The following is a 19,893-nucleotide window of genomic DNA, read 5'->3' on the forward strand; positions in this document are numbered from 1 at the left end:
AACAGGTATTTTTATGTGCGGCGAAAATCAAAAAACAATCCTGAACGTCTTTTGCTATTGTATAAACTTGGTAGAGGTTCTGCGAAAGTATGAACAGTTTTTTTATATTGAAATGGTTTAGGGCCTATAGTCTTACCGAAAGATAAAATGACAGCAAATTATTACATACATCTTATTTCAGAACAAGTTTACGATATGACGAACACTTTTTCCTACTTTATTCAGTAATAATAGTTTACTTTTTGTTTTTTTGTAGATACTGGTGTAAAGCAACCTTTTTCAGTGGCGTATGAAGCGAGGGGGGGCCTACTTTTCAACCTATCCTAGTCAAAATGTAACACAATTAGAAAATTACTTTAAAGAAAAGCAGCACAATGCATAACATTTAATCCAGAGCCCAAGAGTTTCCAACGACCTAAAGCGACCGCTTCATTAAGTCGAGTAACTTTGCCCCCATTTTAATTTACCTCCTACATTTATGTTTGTGAAGTTGAACAAGACAGCGTTTGCGTATTTTTTATTCTGGATAAGCTATTCATGCAACATTATTCAAATCCAGAAAACATTTTATCGTATTCCTGTTCACTCCATGGATATCAAAACCCAGTTTCGAGTGTTATTCTTATCGCTCTACCTTTGTGGGGCGAATTATTTCGTAACTGCTACAGACGTTGTATCTGTAGTAATTATACTAGCTATCCTTTGATAAACGTATGAGATTGTAGAAATGTTTTTCACATGCTGAAATATTTTTATTTTTCTGAAACTACATTAAGCCTACTTTTCTAAACATATCTGGCAACACTATCATCGATACATTACCTGTCAAGGTTATGATATTAAAGACAGAGAGTTCATATTATCTGTACTAAGCTTGGACACTTTGTTGACAATTGTGATTATACTGATATCTATATAGGTAAACTTAAAGCCCAACCAAATTAATACAGTAGAGCGAAACTGTGATTACAGTTAAATGTAAAAATAGAATGAATATTAACATTTGGAAGAAGCTTGTGTTTTGGACAAATTTTTAGCCAATATTCCACTCTGCAACTAAAAGGTTAACCTCGGCTTTATAATGAAACTACATTCTAATCAGTTTCAAAATTTCAAGAGGCTTAGAGTATACACAGAAAGCGGTTTTAATTGAAATTTCAAAGCCTATATTTTGTTCGATTTATACAATATCAAAACCAAAACCATCTTAATAAATTGTATTTGTACAGAAAAGTGATGAAGATATGATGAGTTTTATTGTTTGAACCTTAACAGTACACTGAAACAGATTTTCAAACTGAAAATTGAAAATAGCAATTCTGGTTGAAAATAAGATTTTTATGACGTCTAAAAAATGTAATAAAATCGAAATATCAATGATTTCTGCAAAACTTATTTAGGTAATTTTACGTAATGAAGGAAACGTGTATAATTAGTGTAAAAAAGGCAGAAAATTTTCATATGCTTTTTATTATATACAAACAAAATATTTTATACAAATAGTGAAAACAACCGAACTTTTACGTTTGTACAACTAAAGGTATGAAACCAATACAAAAGGGCACAGTCTCTAAAAAAAGGTTGTACAACTGAGGTTAAGCGCAGTAAACTTGATAGAACGGTGAATTTACGCATTACTTACAATACATAACCTGGCGAATAACGTGATGTGTAAAGAACAACAACAAAAACGACGACATCATGTTAAAAGTAACTGAGTATTAAAATAATAAAAACAAATATATATATATATATATATATATATATATATACACTACACTGTTTTCTAGCAGCAGGTCTATGATACAAGAAAACAAGTTTATTTCAAATATCTCAAAATTTTTCCTAAATATTAACTCATTTTAATATATATTGCATTATTTTGTTATAGTTCACGTTTGTAATTTTAAAAATATTAATTATAAACTTGTTGCAATGAGAAAAATACACAAATCACAATCGCCGTTTTAAGGAATATATTTTGCATGAGGCAATGTATAGGCACTTGTCAAAACTGTTAGGTTAAATATACATCCCCGGGTGATTGTTCTTAAACGTACGGAAAAATAGGCATTGAAAACCATGATTTCAGTTGTTAAAACGTCCAAGCCACTTTTCTGATCACATTACACTGCGTCTTTTCATTCATTTATTTTAAGATTCAAGTTAAACTATGTTTAAATAATAATCAGCACATATCCTATATTTAACCTTTGTAGACAAAACAATTCTCGGGTCATGGCCTAAGATGAAAGTACATAACACGTGCGCTTATCCTGTCTCAGAAGTACGAGCTCTTCTCATTAAAAAAAAAAAGAAATAAATTATAATGAACGATAAAGATCTCTTATACATCAACGACAAACAACAGTCCCCCGAAGCTATAGACTTAATTTCGTCTGCTTTTAATAAGCAATTTTCGATGGAAATCAAGTGGCAATTAGGACAAAATTAATGATCGTATTGTTGGGGAATTTCTTAAAGGTACATGGAACAAAACGATGTCGTACCACACTTACTAAATTTTATTCTTTATGTCCTGCTATATACTGTATATAGAAATACGATGTTTTCAAACTAAACGTTAAATTCTGTATCCTGTAATACTAACAAAGTTTTAAACACAGAAATAGAAGGAAAAATATATAATGCCTCAGACAGGCGTGCTTCTAAGCTTTTCGATCTTAGCGATAGTTCGTTAGTATCAGTCAGTAGACCTAAGTATACATACAAGTATCGTGGCAACAAGATTACTCTGTGACTGCATGTTTACAGCTTTCAGGTTCACGTAATCAAAGATTACCAATTTGCAAATTGGTAATCAAAGATTACCAGATTACCAATTTGCAAATTGAATAGTCCACATAAGTGGTTGCAAAAATCATTCCCCCCCATCGGCTGTAAAAAATCTACGCCCCTGGCCTCTTTTTTGTTTGTTTGTTTGGGAATTTCGCACAAAATTACTCGAGGGCTATCTGTGCTAGCCGTCCCTAATTTAGCAGTGTAAGACTAGAGGGAAGGCAGCTAGTCATCACCACCCACCGCCAACTCTTGGGCTACTCTTTTACCAACGAATAGTGGGATTGACCGTCACATTATACACCCCCACGGCTGGGAGGGCGAGCATGTTTAGCGCGACGCGGGCACGAACCCGCAACCCTCGGATTACGAGTCGCACGCCTTACGCGCTAGGCCATGCCGGGCCTTCCCCTGGCCTCAGTATAGTCGTGTTATCTAGTGCAAAAATGTATAATTAGCTAAATAGTATATATATATATATATATATATGTTTTACTGTACAGTAAAAATCAGTATTATAAGTTATAACGAGCTCATGTTAAAATTGAATTGCTTTAACGATATAAAACTGTTTTTAGTTATAATAAGGCTTCATCAAAAAAAAAATTACTTCTGAATAAACCATAGTAAAAAAAAATCGGAACAAGGTGTTTGATTATGCTAAACAAACTTAAAAGCCATTATGACTTTACTAGCGTCAAAGACACGTAAATTATTTGTTTTCAACTATTTTTCAGTTATTTGAAACATGCTTTATGATGCATAAATTTGAAGACAAATCATAAAATATACAATTCAAAACGGGTAATGATTGTGCCAGGACTCCAGATAAGTGAAGAAATGAAGACTCAATGTTTCAAATATATTGCTGAGTATTTAACAAATATGAAAGCAAAATTCAAAAAGTCTAATAACCCAAGTGTTTTCTGAAGGAGTGCTTAAGCCCACTGCACCAAAGTAAATAATTAATAACATAGTTTGTTGCTTAACTTATTTCAATAATATTTTTCAGTCACCTTTATTGTTTAATTTTTTTACTTTCTCTGCTTTTTATTATTTTTCAATAAAGAAAGGTTTTGACTTTTGAAACTGAACTGGATCATCTGGTTTGGTGAATTATGATTTAATGACGTTTTTGATCCTACATAATTTCTTTAAGTATGGGAAATAAAATCAAGATAAAAAAACCTACTTATGTTATTAAAATAATTCAATTACTTCAGATATGGAAAAAAAAACTATATAAAAGACAAAACATGTTTTTTTTCTCATATAAATGTTTAACCTGATATACTGGTATCTAAGAACTGAGATAACTATCAAAGTATGTTTTAAGCCACAACATTAATGACAATTTACCTTGGGCACTCACATAATATTGATATAAAAATTATTAAATACCAACAAGCCATATTTACAGAATTTATTCAAATATCCTGTGCTATGTTATTTTTGAAGTAATAAAACTGTGTAAATTTATGATCTTATATGGCACAAACAGATTGTAAAGTTTTGTATTTAAAACACCATTCATATCATAGTTCCTCTACTTTATCTATGCACGAGTTTCCAACTTCTCAGTTCATTTTCACATTCAACAAACAGGTTATAATTTAAACATAACCTAGCAAAAAGTGTAAAAGTTTGATTTAATAATGCAATTGTATAAGGTAATAGCTTTTGAACAAAAAATTCAACTTTTCACTAGCTGAGCCTTGGCACCAAGCAAAAAATCTTTTCAAAACAAGATATGAAATATTTTCCCTCATATGATGATCAGTTATAAACAATGGCCAATATTTACTGAACAACAGCACACCCATTACATCACTGGAGTAGCGACTGGGCATACAGAACTGTATCAGAATATCTTTGGAATTTTGGCCCCTTATTGCAATAAATTGTTTGCTAGATTTTGTCCATGTACATATGTACAACCTTCACAGAACTTTTCACTGACTCACTAAACTCATTAAAAGTTTACAAAAATAAATAATTAAAAATCATCCAAAAATAGTAACCTGAAAAATTCAGATTTGAAGTTCTGTCTCAGATCCTGATGAACCTGTAACAATATGGTTTGAGATACAGTGTGACCGTGGATGATTCTGGTCAACAAGACCAAGCACCTGAGCTGATGAAGCATTACCAGGAGTAACTAAAGGAGAAATTGATGGAGTTCGTGTGGCCAATGGAGAAAGAGAAGGTGAAAAACTGGGAGACATAGCAGAAGAAGCAAATGTACTTTCATGTGTAATGGGAGATCGTGGCAAGGATGGCAATGTTGTAGCCTGACTAGTGTATCCAGAACTAAGAGCAACAGGGCTGACATAACAAGGTGCCACATTGGTTATCAAAGGTGGGGGTATTGTCTTCACTTGAGGATTTAAAGTTTTTTTAGGTGCATATGGAGGGGGTACACTGTCATCCTTTAACCTGGCTATCTCTGCAAACACATGGGCAAGAGGTTGATACTGTGGTCCCCATTCTAACAGGTAGTCCCAGTTATAACTACCAGTAAGTTCTTCCTCACTGTGGACAATTGAGCTTAAAGATCCTGTCATAGAAGGTTCAGGTGCATCTCCAAACCCAAAGGGTCTGCTGCCATCCATTATTGCATCCTCATCCTCAGTATTGACATTGTTCAACTTAGTGTAAATTAAGTTACTAATATCCATGCCATCCCCTTCTCCTCCACCCTCTTCATCAAACATATGCATGCTTTCTACACTGTTTGTACTAGATAATTTGCTGAAGTCTTTACTACTACGAGCATCAGGATGTGAAGTGTTGATGCCCAGCCGTGCAAGATATTCCTGTGTATTTTGGACAGAAGTATCTGAAAGATTATCATCATCATGTATGCCAGAATCTGGAACACCAAGTCTCTGCATCTTTTGTTGCTGCATCAATGGGCCTTCATTAATCATTCTTATCTCTTCATCTTCAACATCTTCTCCTTCTTCAACTGAACCTCGACCACTAGATGCAGAATGGGACTGGTCTGACACTTCTGAAGTGGCTCCAGTTACATGTTGACCCCGAGTGGGTGGGTCAAAGTGGGCAATGTCATTGTAGTGTGGAGGAAACTGAGAAATTCCTGATGAGCTTGATGGAGGAGCTCTTATATCAATAGTATCAAAAGAATTATCAAATCCTTGAGCAACTGAAGGCTTACCACCACGTTTGTGACGCATACGAAGAAAAAAAATCATTGTCATAAGAACAACTGCGATAATGGCTAAACCTATAACTAAACCTAATCCCCAGGCAGGAAGACCACCTTCTAGCTTTTCTTCTGTAGTTGCTGTATGAGATGCATTCAAAGAAAAGTCAATTGTTAATTCAACTGCTGCAAGAGCAGTGAGAGATTTGGGTCGGCCACTGCTTGCCACAACTACAAGGGAAATATCTTGGTTAAATGAGTCTCTGTGGTGTTCCAACTGATTATATCTGAAAAGTTCCCTTACTGTTATCACACCAGAGGTGCTGTTGATTTTGAAATGTTTAGAGGAATCACGAAATTTGTACATTATGTGTCCATCGGCACCTTCATCCCTATCAACAGAATTCACCTTGCCAGCCACATAGCCAACAGGTGCATCTCCAGGAACAGTAAAGTGATAAGTGTTGTAAGTAAACTCTGGAGGATACTCATCTTTACTCTGTATGTTCACCTGGACTTGTACACTAGCATATTTTCCACCTTTATCCACAGCCATGATGGTGAAGTAATATCTATTCTTTGATTCATAATCAAATACACTGCCTGTTGTTACAACACCTGTTTCACTGTTGATATTAAATTTCTCTTTGCCTTCTCCATCTGAAAGAGAATAGTTAAGTTTTCCAAAAATACCTCTATCTCCATCAGTTGCCTGGGCTACAAATACTGAGGTACCAGCTGGTGTGTTCTCTTCCACAAATTCAGTGTACATTTGAAGAGGAAAATAAGGTTCATGGTCATTCTCATCAGCTACATTTATGGTAACACTGGCTAGGGCTGACATAAGGTGTTCTGAATCATTGTCAGTTGCACGTACAATAAACTTGTACTCTGGCACTAGGTCATAGTCTAGATTGTCTATTAATGTGATCATCCCAGTCTGAGAGTCAATACGAAACTTTGTGTTACTATTTCCTGATGTAATATCATAAACTATTTTGGCCTGTGCAGCCTCATCTTTGTCTAAGGCCATAACCTGAATTACAGATGTGCCAATGGGAGCCATTTCTGAAACAGAAGCTTCATAATGGCTTTGGTTGAATGATGGTGCATGGTCGTTGATGTCATCAATGTAGATCAACACTTCTGCAGTAGAATTCATGACAGGGCTACCTCTGTCCATAGCCATCACCTTAAGAAACAATTAGAAATACTGAACTGTAGTAACTAATACACAGCAACATATATATATATGCACTAATTTGTTATAAGTAAAACTTTAAATACATATGTAATAAATTCCATATTAAAATATTCTGTAAAATTTTATGAAATTAGTTTACGTTTTCAGTCATGTAGTGCTGCAATAAAAACATATATTTTTTGAATATATATAACTAGCATAAAATATCCATGCTCTGCTGTAGGATTCTAAGGTCCCTTCATGATTCACAGAGGCATCAATATACCAATTAAGCATCTCCATTATTTTAATTACTTTTACAGGTAACTCAATGTGTCATTTCTTTAATTGATTTGTTTGTTGCCATTTTACAAACTTATTTCATTTCAACTTTTTGTTAATTCTCAAGTTTGTATTTTTCTTCCTATGTCTGTGTTGAAAAACGAAAAGATCATTTAGCAAAAGACCTTCATTCATTCAGTACAAGAGAATTAGAAAAAAACAACAACAAACGTTTTCCATAGATCTTCAGGAAACAGAACTAATGGGTTTAAGAGCTATAGGATGAAAAAAAATTGCTAAAGTTTTTATCAATCAAAGTTAAAAAACAATACATAGGTGCCCTCCCTCAAAATACCCTTAATATACACTCAAAGTTTCAGGTGTCTAAGTTTTCCTCTTGGAACTATGGCAATCACACACATACAGACAGGCTATTTTTTTTATTATTATTACAATATGTTTTTTTTTTTTTCATCAATTTTACATGAATTAAGTACAGCTTGAACTATTTTTGACAGCCTATGAGTGATAAAAAACTGGGAAAATATTGTAATGGTTAATCAGCAGAGTAACACAGAATTAATGATCCAGAAATTCAGTTGTGTTTTTATAAGTGTTATGTACTTAAAAAAGTGTGTAAAAAGGACATTTCCAGTAATGCAGTGATAAAACATCCAAGATCACATCTACAAATAAAAGTTAAATCAATGCATATCTGTCTTTGCCTGATTATCTGCAAAATATTTTTCATACTTTACAGGGCTCATAAGAAGGTTAAAAAAATGATAAGATAAAACACACAGTCATGATCTTGATATAATAATCATGTCATAATAAAAACACTATAATAAATCAACTTTTGAAAAAAAATCCTCTATCCTCTACAAATGGTTTAATGTAAGTTGAACCACTCAACCAATATTTATCTTTAATGTTAAAACAAGTAAAAACACACACTCAGGGGTGAGAACCTGTTTTTGATCAGTTATTCACTCATGTTTGGGAGAATTGCAAAGAAATATGCTCATACTGATGTTATAGTCTCCTACAGAATCAGTATCAGAACACAACATACTTCATGGTACATGCAGCTATTGTTCTGTTGTTTATGATTTTTAACATTTTTTGTATCTTCAACCAATATATCTTGTTGCATGTGGAGTACTACGAGTACCTGAATGGTAAACTGTGTAGATCATTGGAGCAAACAATCAGTTTTGTGCATTTTAAAATATGATATACTTACTTAACTTTTCTTTAAAATTAACTTCATTAACATATTTTTGTTATGATGTTTAAGATAATTTGAATATTACTATTATTAATTCTTTTAGGATTATTTTTCATTGTTAGCTTATAATATGGAATTAAGTCTAACTTGAATCTTCTAAGTTGGCTGAACTTTGTGAGATATTATAATCACCAAAAACATTGTTACAGTACCTAAATAATGCTTTAATGAATCATAATTATAACAGATTTTTTATTTAATAATTTAAGATGTTAAGTACTTCTTATCAGCTTGTTATATAGAATTGACTGTATTGACTAATTAATTACTATTTAGTTTTGATTTCTATAATTTGCTCACTTTTTAATCAAGAGATAATAATTTCATACAAGTATCACAAATTCTGATTTAATGTAACTTGACTGTGGATGTTAAAATACCAAACTGATATTACTACTTAGTTACAGTTTTTTCAAATAGAATATAAAAACTATTTTGTTATTTTTACTTGTATTAAAAATATGCAAATATTAACAGATACTTGAGTAAAATAGTACCTTGAGAGAATAATTTGGAGTTTCTTCACGGTCAACTACTTTAACTAAAATAATCTCTCCATTGCTGCCATCAATGGAAAATTTCTGTCCCACATTCCCACTAACTATGCTGTAGAAAATATTGCTGTTAGCTCGAGATTTATCCAAGTCAGTTGCTGACACTTTAGTTACTGTTGTACCTGGCTCTGATTCTTCTGACACATGAGTACTGAAATATTGAAGTTGACACAGAAATAAGAGTTTATTAAAACTAATTTCAATTAAAATGTGTACTTAAAGATGAGACTGATTTAAATTGTTACTCAAAATTCCAAATTATTAAATGATTTCAGAGTTAAAGTTGAAGATCAAAGTAAACTGAGTTCAATACAATCTAATTTAACATTTGAAACATTCACAAGTTTCTCGAAGATAATTTTATATAATTTTAATTCAACTTCTACACATTTTTTATGTCATTCTCTCTGGACTTGATTTTTAATCACTAGATATTAGTAAAAGTGACAAACTACACACACACACACACACATACACATATATTTAATTATGTTGGTTAATTTCCTGATTTCTTATTGATGAATAATGATATACAGTAGAATTACTTTAGTGATACCATAATTTATCTCTCATCATTAATTTTTACACACTGTTTTATGAAAATATGTTTTTGCTTTCTACATACCTGTAGACTAATTTTGAAAACTTTGGTGCATTATCATTTATATCCTTTAGATGAACCTGCACAGCAGCAGCACTAAGAAGGGAAGGATTACCCTTATCTTTAGCTGTCACCACCAGATGGAGTACTGGTTGCTTAGGGTCAAATGCTAGTGATTTATTGGTATGTATCATACCTGTAATAAACACAATAATTTAAAGCAAGAACATAAATTTATAAACTTTGACTACACTTCAACACTTTATAGATAACAAATTATACCCTTAAACATTGCCACTTCTTGTGATATATATTTACATATTATTGATAGACATTCCTTACCAGTTTTTTCATTTATATAAAATCCCTCAACTGAAATGGACACAAGACTATAACTAATAACAGCATTTGTTCCAGTGTCTTCATCAGTAGCATTAATTTTAAGCACTTCATATCCAGGGCTTACAAGTTCAGGTAGATGGACCTATAAGTAGAGACAAAATAACTTCCATGTTAACTTTCAAAAACTTTCCATATTTATTACTGTTAATTTCTTTCATCATAGTTTTGTAGTAGAGAAATCCATTCAATAGAATTAACCAAAGTTTATATCAGATGGAACTAATATGCCTTTTAAATCGAATAATACATAAATCATAGTATTTCTTAAAATGTTTAATTTTTGTAGTTTCTTTACATGCTATAGTATTTGAAAATTGTGTAACTTCTACTTCTTCTTTAAGTTTTTTATTTCTTTAATCTATGTAATTTCTATTACTTCTATAATATCTTTAAACTTTAAATGCTGTTTTCTTTGTTAGAATTACATAACAAAAATTCTTAAGAGTAAACTGATTAACCTTTTCTCAGTCCTTATAAACTTTATCTTAAAATTCTTGTAGTTTATTCCATTCTGTGAAACTTATCACTAATTATGATTATCTCAACCTTTGTAATTTAAAAAAAATATTTTCTTCTCTTTCTACAGTCAGATGAAATGACAAATTCTGCAAAAGCTTCTTGTTCTGAGGTTCGTTTTTCCATCTTTACATTTATTTAACTAACTTATTAATATCCATTCTGAAATAGGTATAGTCTCAGATACATATAACAAAATCTATTTAAAAATCTGACATGTCTCTATTAATTATTTTACTAAAGTTTTCAAATAAAGGTCGTATCTTACAGATTTGAGAAGTTTTTAGGTGAAAATTTGATTTAAAGAGATTTTTAGTTTAAATTTTTATCTATTCTACTGATTACAAATGATATCGTTAGAATGAAAAATAAGTCATAGAAAATAAGAAGATTATCCTTTTGTTTAGATCTGAGAAAATCATTTAAGCCTCATCATCATATTACAACATATAAACTTAAAAACACTAATATTAAATACTATGTCATTCAGGAGTTACTGAAAGCATTTAAATAACAGAAAAAAATTCTCAAATTTAATAACTGTTGTCTGTATCCTTGATAATCATTGTAGAATTTTCCAAAGATTAGTTTTACCCTACTATTTAGCTTATATTCTTCTTATCTGAATGAACATAATCAACCACGATTTTCTGAAATACATTTTTACATTTGATACTACTATATTTGATGACTGACTTATCAACATTATTAGAAGTAGAAACAGATCTTGGTAAATTACTGACATGGTTAACTGGAAATGCATAAAAATTAACTTTATGATTGCTAAACCTACGCTAAAGTTATCTTGATACTTTAGACATAAAAAAGAATGAATTAATTCAACTCATCCAAAGAACTGAAAATTAATTTGCTTGCACACATCACTACAAAAAAAGTAAAATTGCTCAAAGAATTGATGTTGTGACTAATTTAAAGTTTCTATTCCAAAAAAGTAATCTTTCAAAAATTTGTGTCACTCTGATATTACCATATCTTAATTATTGCATACTGGCATTAAGCAGAGTAAGGAATACATTTTTTATTAAAACAGACTGAAGATTATAAGTAAAAAGTGTTAAAATTATTACATAAATTACTATGTTTGTATGAACAATTCAAACTTTTAGTTAAAAACACATTTTTCTCACAAAAATATCAGCCATGGACCATAAAATACACTTTGATATATGTATTATAGATCAAATAGTCTGAACTACACAATGTCTACTAATAGTTAGTTTGGATAATCAAGTTTATTAAAAGAGGGTATCTTTTCATGCATTTAACAATAATGACAAACCTTTTCCTTTATTCAGAGTTAGAGCATTAAATTTATACCTCATAAGAATTCTGGGAGAATACTGGAGCATTGTCATTGATATCTGTCACATGAACAGTTAGGTATGTCTCTGCAAGATGGGCTGAATCTGAAGCTTGAATCTGAAGCTGATACTGTTTTTGCTTTTCATGGTCTAGAGGCTGGGTGAGAGTAATGTGTCCACTGAATCGATCAATGCTAAAGATGCCACTTGGATTTCCACCGGCAGCAAAACTGTAGATGAGAGGAGGGTTGCTATCTACATCATTTGCTGTAATTGTCGTAATGACTGTACCCACCTTGGATCCTGGAGAAGAAATCCTCAAATTTGACACTGACTACAATAACCATCTCTTTCAAAATCACGAAATAGGCAGACTAAGAAGTGAAGATAATCTATATTATTTAAATATTACTTAAGAAATGACACAACTACCTTCTTAGACACAGATCCATAATCTAATGACCTTGTATGTTGAACAGGATTTTATGTTCTTGAAAAGCTTACCTAAGTTTTGTGCCTTTGGAGGTTGGGAAAAAAATGAATTCTTTAGAATATAGAGAACCTATAGTTTTTCAGGTAAAAATAGTTTGATGTTTTCTAGGTAAGCAACTTGTAGTTTTACAGATTTCTTAAATGAATGCATAAATAAAAGTACTTTTCACTGTCCAAAACATAAGAAAATGAACAAAACGTTTAACCTATTAGAGACAAAAATAAGTATACTATACCTTGCATTTTAACTCATTCCATTCTAATATTCACATGTATCATCTTGATGAGATTTGTAAACGCAGAAAATTACAAAAAACATTGAATGCAAAAAATATATGATTATATATGATGTTAAAGTAACTGACAAATTAGGCATATTCCATTATTCAAAGATTAATGTATTAGTACAAAATCATATCAAGTAAAATATTCATATTATAATTTTCTTTTAAACACTACTACAAACAATGATAAGGTCAGAAGAACCAAACAAAAAGTCAAAAATGTTCTTGGCAAATTGCTCTGAAAATGTGTTAGTAAAACTGGTAATTCAAGTCTCTTACCTTCGCTGATGCTGACAACATTGTGAGGAGGGAAAACTGGTTGATTGTCATTGATGTCAACAATAGTAATTCTTAGGGTACAGGTTCCTGTCAACTGAGGGGTTCCTTCATCTGTTGCTATGATTGTCAAATGGTAAGTGTCTCTTATTTCTCTATCCAAGACAATGTTGGTCTTTACAATACCACTGTATGGGGGTTCAATCACAAAGGCATTGTCATGGTTTCCATCTATGATGTGGTAGATTATGTTTCCAGTACCTCCCTGGTCTTCATCTAATGCAGAAACCTAAATTAAAGACAAAACGTTAATAATGATGAGTGATGACAATAATTATTATTACGAGGCAACAAAAAAAAAAAATCTTTCTTTGGCTTACTTCCACTTATTAATGTATCTAGCTGTTTTATTACAGCTGTAAGAATATATTTACATCACAATTACAGCTTCTATTTTACTAAACATTTTCCACTTTATGAAATAAATTCCCAGATGATTTCATAACATAGTATTCTTAACAATGAAGAAAAATATAATTCTGTTACTAAGTAACAATGTTTGCAATTATACAATCTCTAGTGAAGCCATAATGAACTAGAGGGGTACTCAGTGGAATGCACAGATCTGCCACACAGTGTTAATCAAATTTGACCCTTAAAAATACAAAAATTTGATTGTATGTCTGTTGTTATTAATGGACACGGTCCATTTTTTAAAGGACAATAAGGAATAATATTCTACATAGGCCCACTAAGTTTCATCAAAATCTGATCATTTTTTTACTCAGTTATATATCAAAACTAGTATGACAAACCAATCATCAGGTTAACAGATAGGAACTTTTTGGATTTTCATAACCTTGAAAATTTTGATCTCCCAAAAACTAATCACTTCTGAGTTGGGTCTTAGTCCTAGTGTATACCAACATTCATCTAAATCCATTCAGTCATTTTTCAAGACATCTTGCTGATTAACACACAAGTATACACAGAGGTAAAAACATAACCTCTGGCAAACTTGTGCAGTCAACAGGTAATAACAAAATCACTATAAAACAAAATGTGGTGAAGCCATCAAACAGATAACAAACAAATCAAAACATGCCACAAAATAAATTTTGTCTATAGAATAAATGTACAGTATTCTTGTAATTATAAGCTACCATATGACTAACACTATAGCTTTATTTCTGTTTAGAGATTTTGAAAAAAAAAAATCATTGAATATGGTATTTCCACTGTATTTTATTAAAAATAAAAACAGCAGAAAAGACTGATATAATTCAAATATTGAAATATCTGAACAATATGCTAACATGTGTAATAAATGTCCAATTAAACACTAACTACCTGCGTAACATATGTGCTTTTGTGATTTCCTTCCCACACTGAAGCTGTGTAATGTTCTTGGGCAAAACGAGGAGGGTTATCATTCTGATCCACTAAGTGGACAGTCAAAGCAGTATATCCATATACTGGTTCAGCTTCCTCTGTTTTTGCTACAATCAAAACTTTCATTGTCTGAAAACGTTCAAAATCCAGCAGTGATGAGTTTTTAACTCGGATGATTCCTAAAAAATAATTGTACAAAAAATATTATTCAAGCTGGGACAATTTCTATTGGGTTTTGCTATTAACTAGTCAGAAAAATATTAAATATGCTAATATCAACTACAGTTAAGATTTGAACAAGAACTTTTGAATGATTTATTATATGTTTGTTTTGAGATATTTGTGAAATTTGACACCCATGGTTTGAAAGTGTGGAGTACAATTTTTTCTTACGTAGTAATAAGATTTGGTCAGTAGACCTGGAAATCCACAATCCAACACACTAGCCACAGGGCGAGGTTCAGCCTTACTTATTTATGTAAATAATAACAATTATACAATGTATGAATAGACAATTCAGTCGAGAGATATAATAGTGGGATAGTTAACATAAAGTAACATCAGATAAAAGAACAAGGGATTTTTTGGTCCATCTAGGCATTCTTATCCACAAAACACCATATTAAACTAAATTTTAAAACTAAAAGTTAACATTTTCCATTTAACTATTTATCAAGCTTTCCCTTAAAATCCCTTCAAGTAACTGCATCTACCATAACTGAAGATAACCCTTACCTATTATAAACAAGTAAAGCTAAATCAGGTCTGTGAAGATGCAAATGAGTGAGGCAAGATGTTAACTAGTAATATGTTTATATAATCAACAGGAATTATACTACAATCTAAAGAAATAATAGAGTAGTTACAAGTACTAGTGTTTTCATGTTTATAAAAACTATGAAGCCTACATCCTAAGTCACAAATACAGAAGTGAGATTGATGAAATACTGATATTCTTGTCTTTATATAACCAGTGAAATTATACTACAATCTATGATACAAAAATTATCAGGCTTATATAAACAAAACAAATCTAAAATAAACTCTACAGGTATACATCTAAGTCTGAGAAGATACAAGGACACACCTGAGTTACGAGAAATGCTGAATGCTCCTTCAGGATTTTCATTAATCAAAGAATAAGTAATTACAACTGATTGACCAGATGGAGCACTGACTTTTACAGTTGTGACTTCCAGTCCCTTTGGGGCATTTTCAGGTAATTCTATAATGTAGCTTTTGTTTTGAAACTTTAGCATTGGTGGAGGAGTACCATTCTCCACGTAAATTTCCCAAGATATCTATAAATAAAAAAAATACAAGATAGATATTTTTACCTCTTTTATCTCCTCATAATTACTAAGGCAACTTAATATGCCCCTTTTAACTTTTAAAACTCTTTCAAACAATTCACAATTGCTGGCATCATCTATTTTATTTACAATAAAATTCTTATTTATCCCTTAGTTTCAATAAATTCTAAACAACAGTGTTTAATAACAGAAACTTTGAAAAAACATTAAACTATAGGTTTAGACTAATTTTATCAAAATTGAATGACTGTAAAAATCCCAATGTAAAGTTTTTGAGATTTATTTTCAGTTTGAGAAGTTAAAATTTTCTTATACCGAACATTTATTTCCAACAGGTACTTATCTCTTTTCACCCAAAGCTATCTCAATCCTGGTTTGCCTTTTAAGCTAAATTTTCACTAAAAAGTCTTTTATACCCTTTCATTTTTGCACCATTTCAGAACATGTGCTGATCATCTAACTACTACCTTCCATCATTCATACTGTGCCATCGATACTAGTGCAGTTTCCTTCTTCTACTAATCTAGTATACTCTTCACTTTTAAGAATTGACAGGTACAAACTAGAAACACCAACGTATTAGTGGGGAAAAAGGGTGGAAAATGGGTGAGAAATACATTTTCATTTTAAGATGTTAACTTTCAAAACAGTACTACCCCATCTCACCCAAAGCTAGAATACCACATTACAAAGGTAGAGGGGTTGGTGAAGGTGTAACAGTTTGGTAATGTTAGGATGAAATATGTCCTTTTGTGGTTCTTGGACGAGTGATCAGAAAAGAGGGAACAGCAGGGGCTATTGCTCCAGTAAGGGCCAGAGCAGAGGGAATCATGTTTAAGCCAGCCAATATGGAACAACTTGCAGAACATAATAAGAAGTTGTCTAAACAAGGGAAATGATTCTGGAAAGGAGATGATAGTCTGATTAGAGGGTAGGCATATAGGTGAAGATCCCTCCAATCTGAACTGAAAGAATTCACCTCCTAGAGCTAAGGGTAAGGAACTAGAGACCAAATGAAAGGAAGTTTGGCATTCCAACGAGTGACAAGGGCATATATGTGTGTGTGTGTGTGGTGTTCCCAGTTGAGAACAAACTCACAGAAATCACAGAAAGGACCACTCTGTGGGGAGAACCTGGTTGAAAAAGAATAAATGATCAGCCACAAGATTCATAATTCTTGGAACATGGCATGCCAATACTGCCCTGTCATGGTCATTGGCCTAGTACATGAGATCCACAGTCTGAAAACACAAAGACCTGGACTTGGTTCCCCCCTACTTGGTGATATAGCACATGACAGTAGAATTGTCAGAATTAACCACAACCAGCCATCTCTGCAGGAATGGAAGGAAATTATACAGAGCCCAATGAACTGCCAAAGGTTCCATGATGTTCAAGTTCATACTGGGTCACCAAACAAGGTTGGCCCTGATTCCAGGTGAAAGGTTTATGGGATGGTCCCAGGATTTGTGATAGAAGTTCCACTGATTGAGAAGCAGCCTTTGAAGAGAATGTATGTGTGTCCAAATTAAGGGAAAGAGGTTTTCCAAGGAAGCTCACATCCCCAAATGAGATAGAACCTATCGAGTACAGGAAAAGAAAGAGAAGGTAAAGCCTTCGTTGCAGCCTGCTCTGTATTCAAGATCTGAAGTGGTGAAGGCTTGAGCTAACTGAGATGGAAATTGAAGAGAACCCCAAATAAATAAGATACTGCATGAAGGTAGTAAAGGATTTCTCCAATTTGATGAGAAACCCCACCCAAGCAGCTTCTCAAAGAAATAAGCAGGTGCGAGTGACTGACTGGATGTGGGAAGAGGTGAGCAGTAGCCAATCATCCATGTAACTGTGAATTCAAAGATCCAACGAGTGAATGTGATATGTAAAAGTTGACAAAACACATGTGGGGCTGATAAAAGACCAAATGGCAGAACCCAGAACTGGAAGATAGAACCCTCATGGACAAACCAAATAAAATGATGTAACACTGGTGCAATTAGAATATGAAGATTGGCATTTGTCACATCAAACTTTGTCATTCAAAGTCCCAGGGAAAACCCACTGAAGCAAGAGGTAGGACTCTATAGTGAATCAAAGTGTCTTGAGGGAGATATACAGCCAGGACAGATTTATGATGCATCACAGTGTCCAATCTCCCATGTTTTTGGAGACACCAAATAAACTGAAGTAAAATCCCAGTTAAGTGGACAGCTCCTTTGTGCAGGTCTAACAGACTCAGCAAGATGACTGGATGAAATACAATCTTAAGGAGGAGAGGAGATGCAGGGGGGGGACAAATATGAGGGCAGAAACCTTCAAACAGAACTGCTATGAAGTGTAGTCAAAATGACACATAAATTAAAAGTTCTAAGAGAAAGTACTCAATACTAATGAACTAACAAACCTTAGAAATTTGTAGTTTGCAAAGTCCATAAAAATAATAAACCTGCAAAACTATGAAATTTGACCTAAAACATGAAACAATTAGCAACATCTAAAGTACAAAACTGCTAAAGAAACTTAGGAGATAAAATACCTTTAAATATTGAACATACAAGTCCACCCAAAGAACCTATAAGAGAAAGGATACAAAAGTAAAACCTATCCTGAAGAACATCACAAAAAAAAAATGCAAATCTCTAATCCACAATTAGATGTGACTAATAGTAATGAAAAAGGAACTTACACACTAAATAATATAAGCAGTGAAAAAAATCAAAAATAGCAAACCAATACAACATATACAAAATTAGCAAAAGGTACAATTACCCAAACAGTGATGACCATGAAAAACCAGTACATGCACCCCAAAATTTAAACAAAGTAATAACTAAACTCTAAATGCAAATTAAAATCAAAGTAACTTATATAGTAAAAGAATTACAAAAACCTAACTTACCAAATAACAAGCAGGGAAGACATACAAGAAATGATGAGATATAAAAGACTGGTGTGCTACTAGTGAAAATATTTTTAGCAATGCTTAGAGAACAAATTGGGATTGAGATAGTTTTGGATGAATAGGATGTGGTACCATTTCAAAAGCCTATAATTCAGGTAAAATGGCACAATTACTCTGATTTTCATACAGAAGTTTCTAATACTTTGATGAAACTGTTTTCTTTAAATTCTGTTCCTTTTTTTTTGTTAGATTGAGTTAAATTTCATGCAACTCAATAAACTGGATAAAACACTGATTATTTTATCAATTTTAGTTGTTCAAGTTTAAAACACTATAAAAACTTATGAATTTTCACTTTTGTTCAGCAGTACTCTAAGCTAGCTAGTATGAGACTGGTTACTAACTAGTTACAGTACTCTAAGCTAACTAGTATGAGACTGGTTACTAACTAGTTACAGTACTCTAAGTTAACTAGTATGAGACTGGTTACTAACTAGTTACAGTACTCTAAGCTAGCTAGTATGAGACTGGTTACTAACTAGTTACAGTACTCTAAGCTAGCTAGTATGAGACTGGTTACTAACTAGTTACAGTACTCTTCTACTAATCTCAGATTTTATTTATATTTTGCAGATTCTGAATTTTTCCATTTAAAAAATGTTTTGGGTAGGAACATTTTCTTCCTTGTATAATTTATGATCATAATCAAGTCTTTGGCATAACCAGTGCTTCTTTGTGATAACTTATACACATACCCAAAGTAGTTTTTGCTGGTCGACCTCTGTCAGTAGCTGTGACTTCAATGTGAAACACAGTGCCTGCATCAGACAATAAACTACCTGAAACAGTCACCATGCCACTATCTCTGTCAAGGTGGAACTTTCCAGCCATAGCTGAGCTTACAAAGCTACAAATAAAAAAAGAAAAATATATCCATATCTATTTTTTTAAAAAAACAGAAATGCTTGCTTAATGTAATGAAATGTTTAATATGAAAAAAATTGAAACTAAACAGAAAGTACACTAATATATGTTTCATTCTGAATTTAGAAAGGTTTTAAACAAAGATATATTCCAACTGTAATACACATATTCAAACTATATAGGTGAGAATTATACAT

General features: G+C 32.3%; 1 protein-coding gene across 1 annotated transcript in view; it reads right to left on the bottom strand.

Annotated features, from left to right (window-relative positions):
- Positions 1-1,472: 1,472 nt before the first annotated feature.
- The window catches only part of LOC143228557 (protein dachsous-like), a 156,288-nt gene continuing 137,867 nt past the window's right edge, over positions 1,473-19,893 (bottom strand). Inside the window, exons 14-23 of the mRNA XM_076459799.1 lie at positions 19,528-19,679; positions 17,233-17,453; positions 15,648-15,861; positions 14,519-14,739; positions 13,172-13,457; positions 12,133-12,419; positions 10,219-10,360; positions 9,901-10,072; positions 9,219-9,426; positions 1,473-7,157 (exon numbers count right to left, since the gene is read on the bottom strand). Of these exons, the coding sequence (XP_076315914.1) occupies positions 4,830-7,157; positions 9,219-9,426; positions 9,901-10,072; positions 10,219-10,360; positions 12,133-12,419; positions 13,172-13,457; positions 14,519-14,739; positions 15,648-15,861; positions 17,233-17,453; positions 19,528-19,679 (4,231 nt within the window). The 3' untranslated portion in view covers positions 1,473-4,829. The remainder of the gene's footprint in view (positions 7,158-9,218; positions 9,427-9,900; positions 10,073-10,218; positions 10,361-12,132; positions 12,420-13,171; positions 13,458-14,518; positions 14,740-15,647; positions 15,862-17,232; positions 17,454-19,527; positions 19,680-19,893) is intronic.

Source organism: Tachypleus tridentatus, chromosome 10, assembly GCF_004210375.1.
Source record: "Tachypleus tridentatus isolate NWPU-2018 chromosome 10, ASM421037v1, whole genome shotgun sequence".
Taxonomy (NCBI): domain Eukaryota; kingdom Metazoa; phylum Arthropoda; class Merostomata; order Xiphosura; family Limulidae; genus Tachypleus; species Tachypleus tridentatus.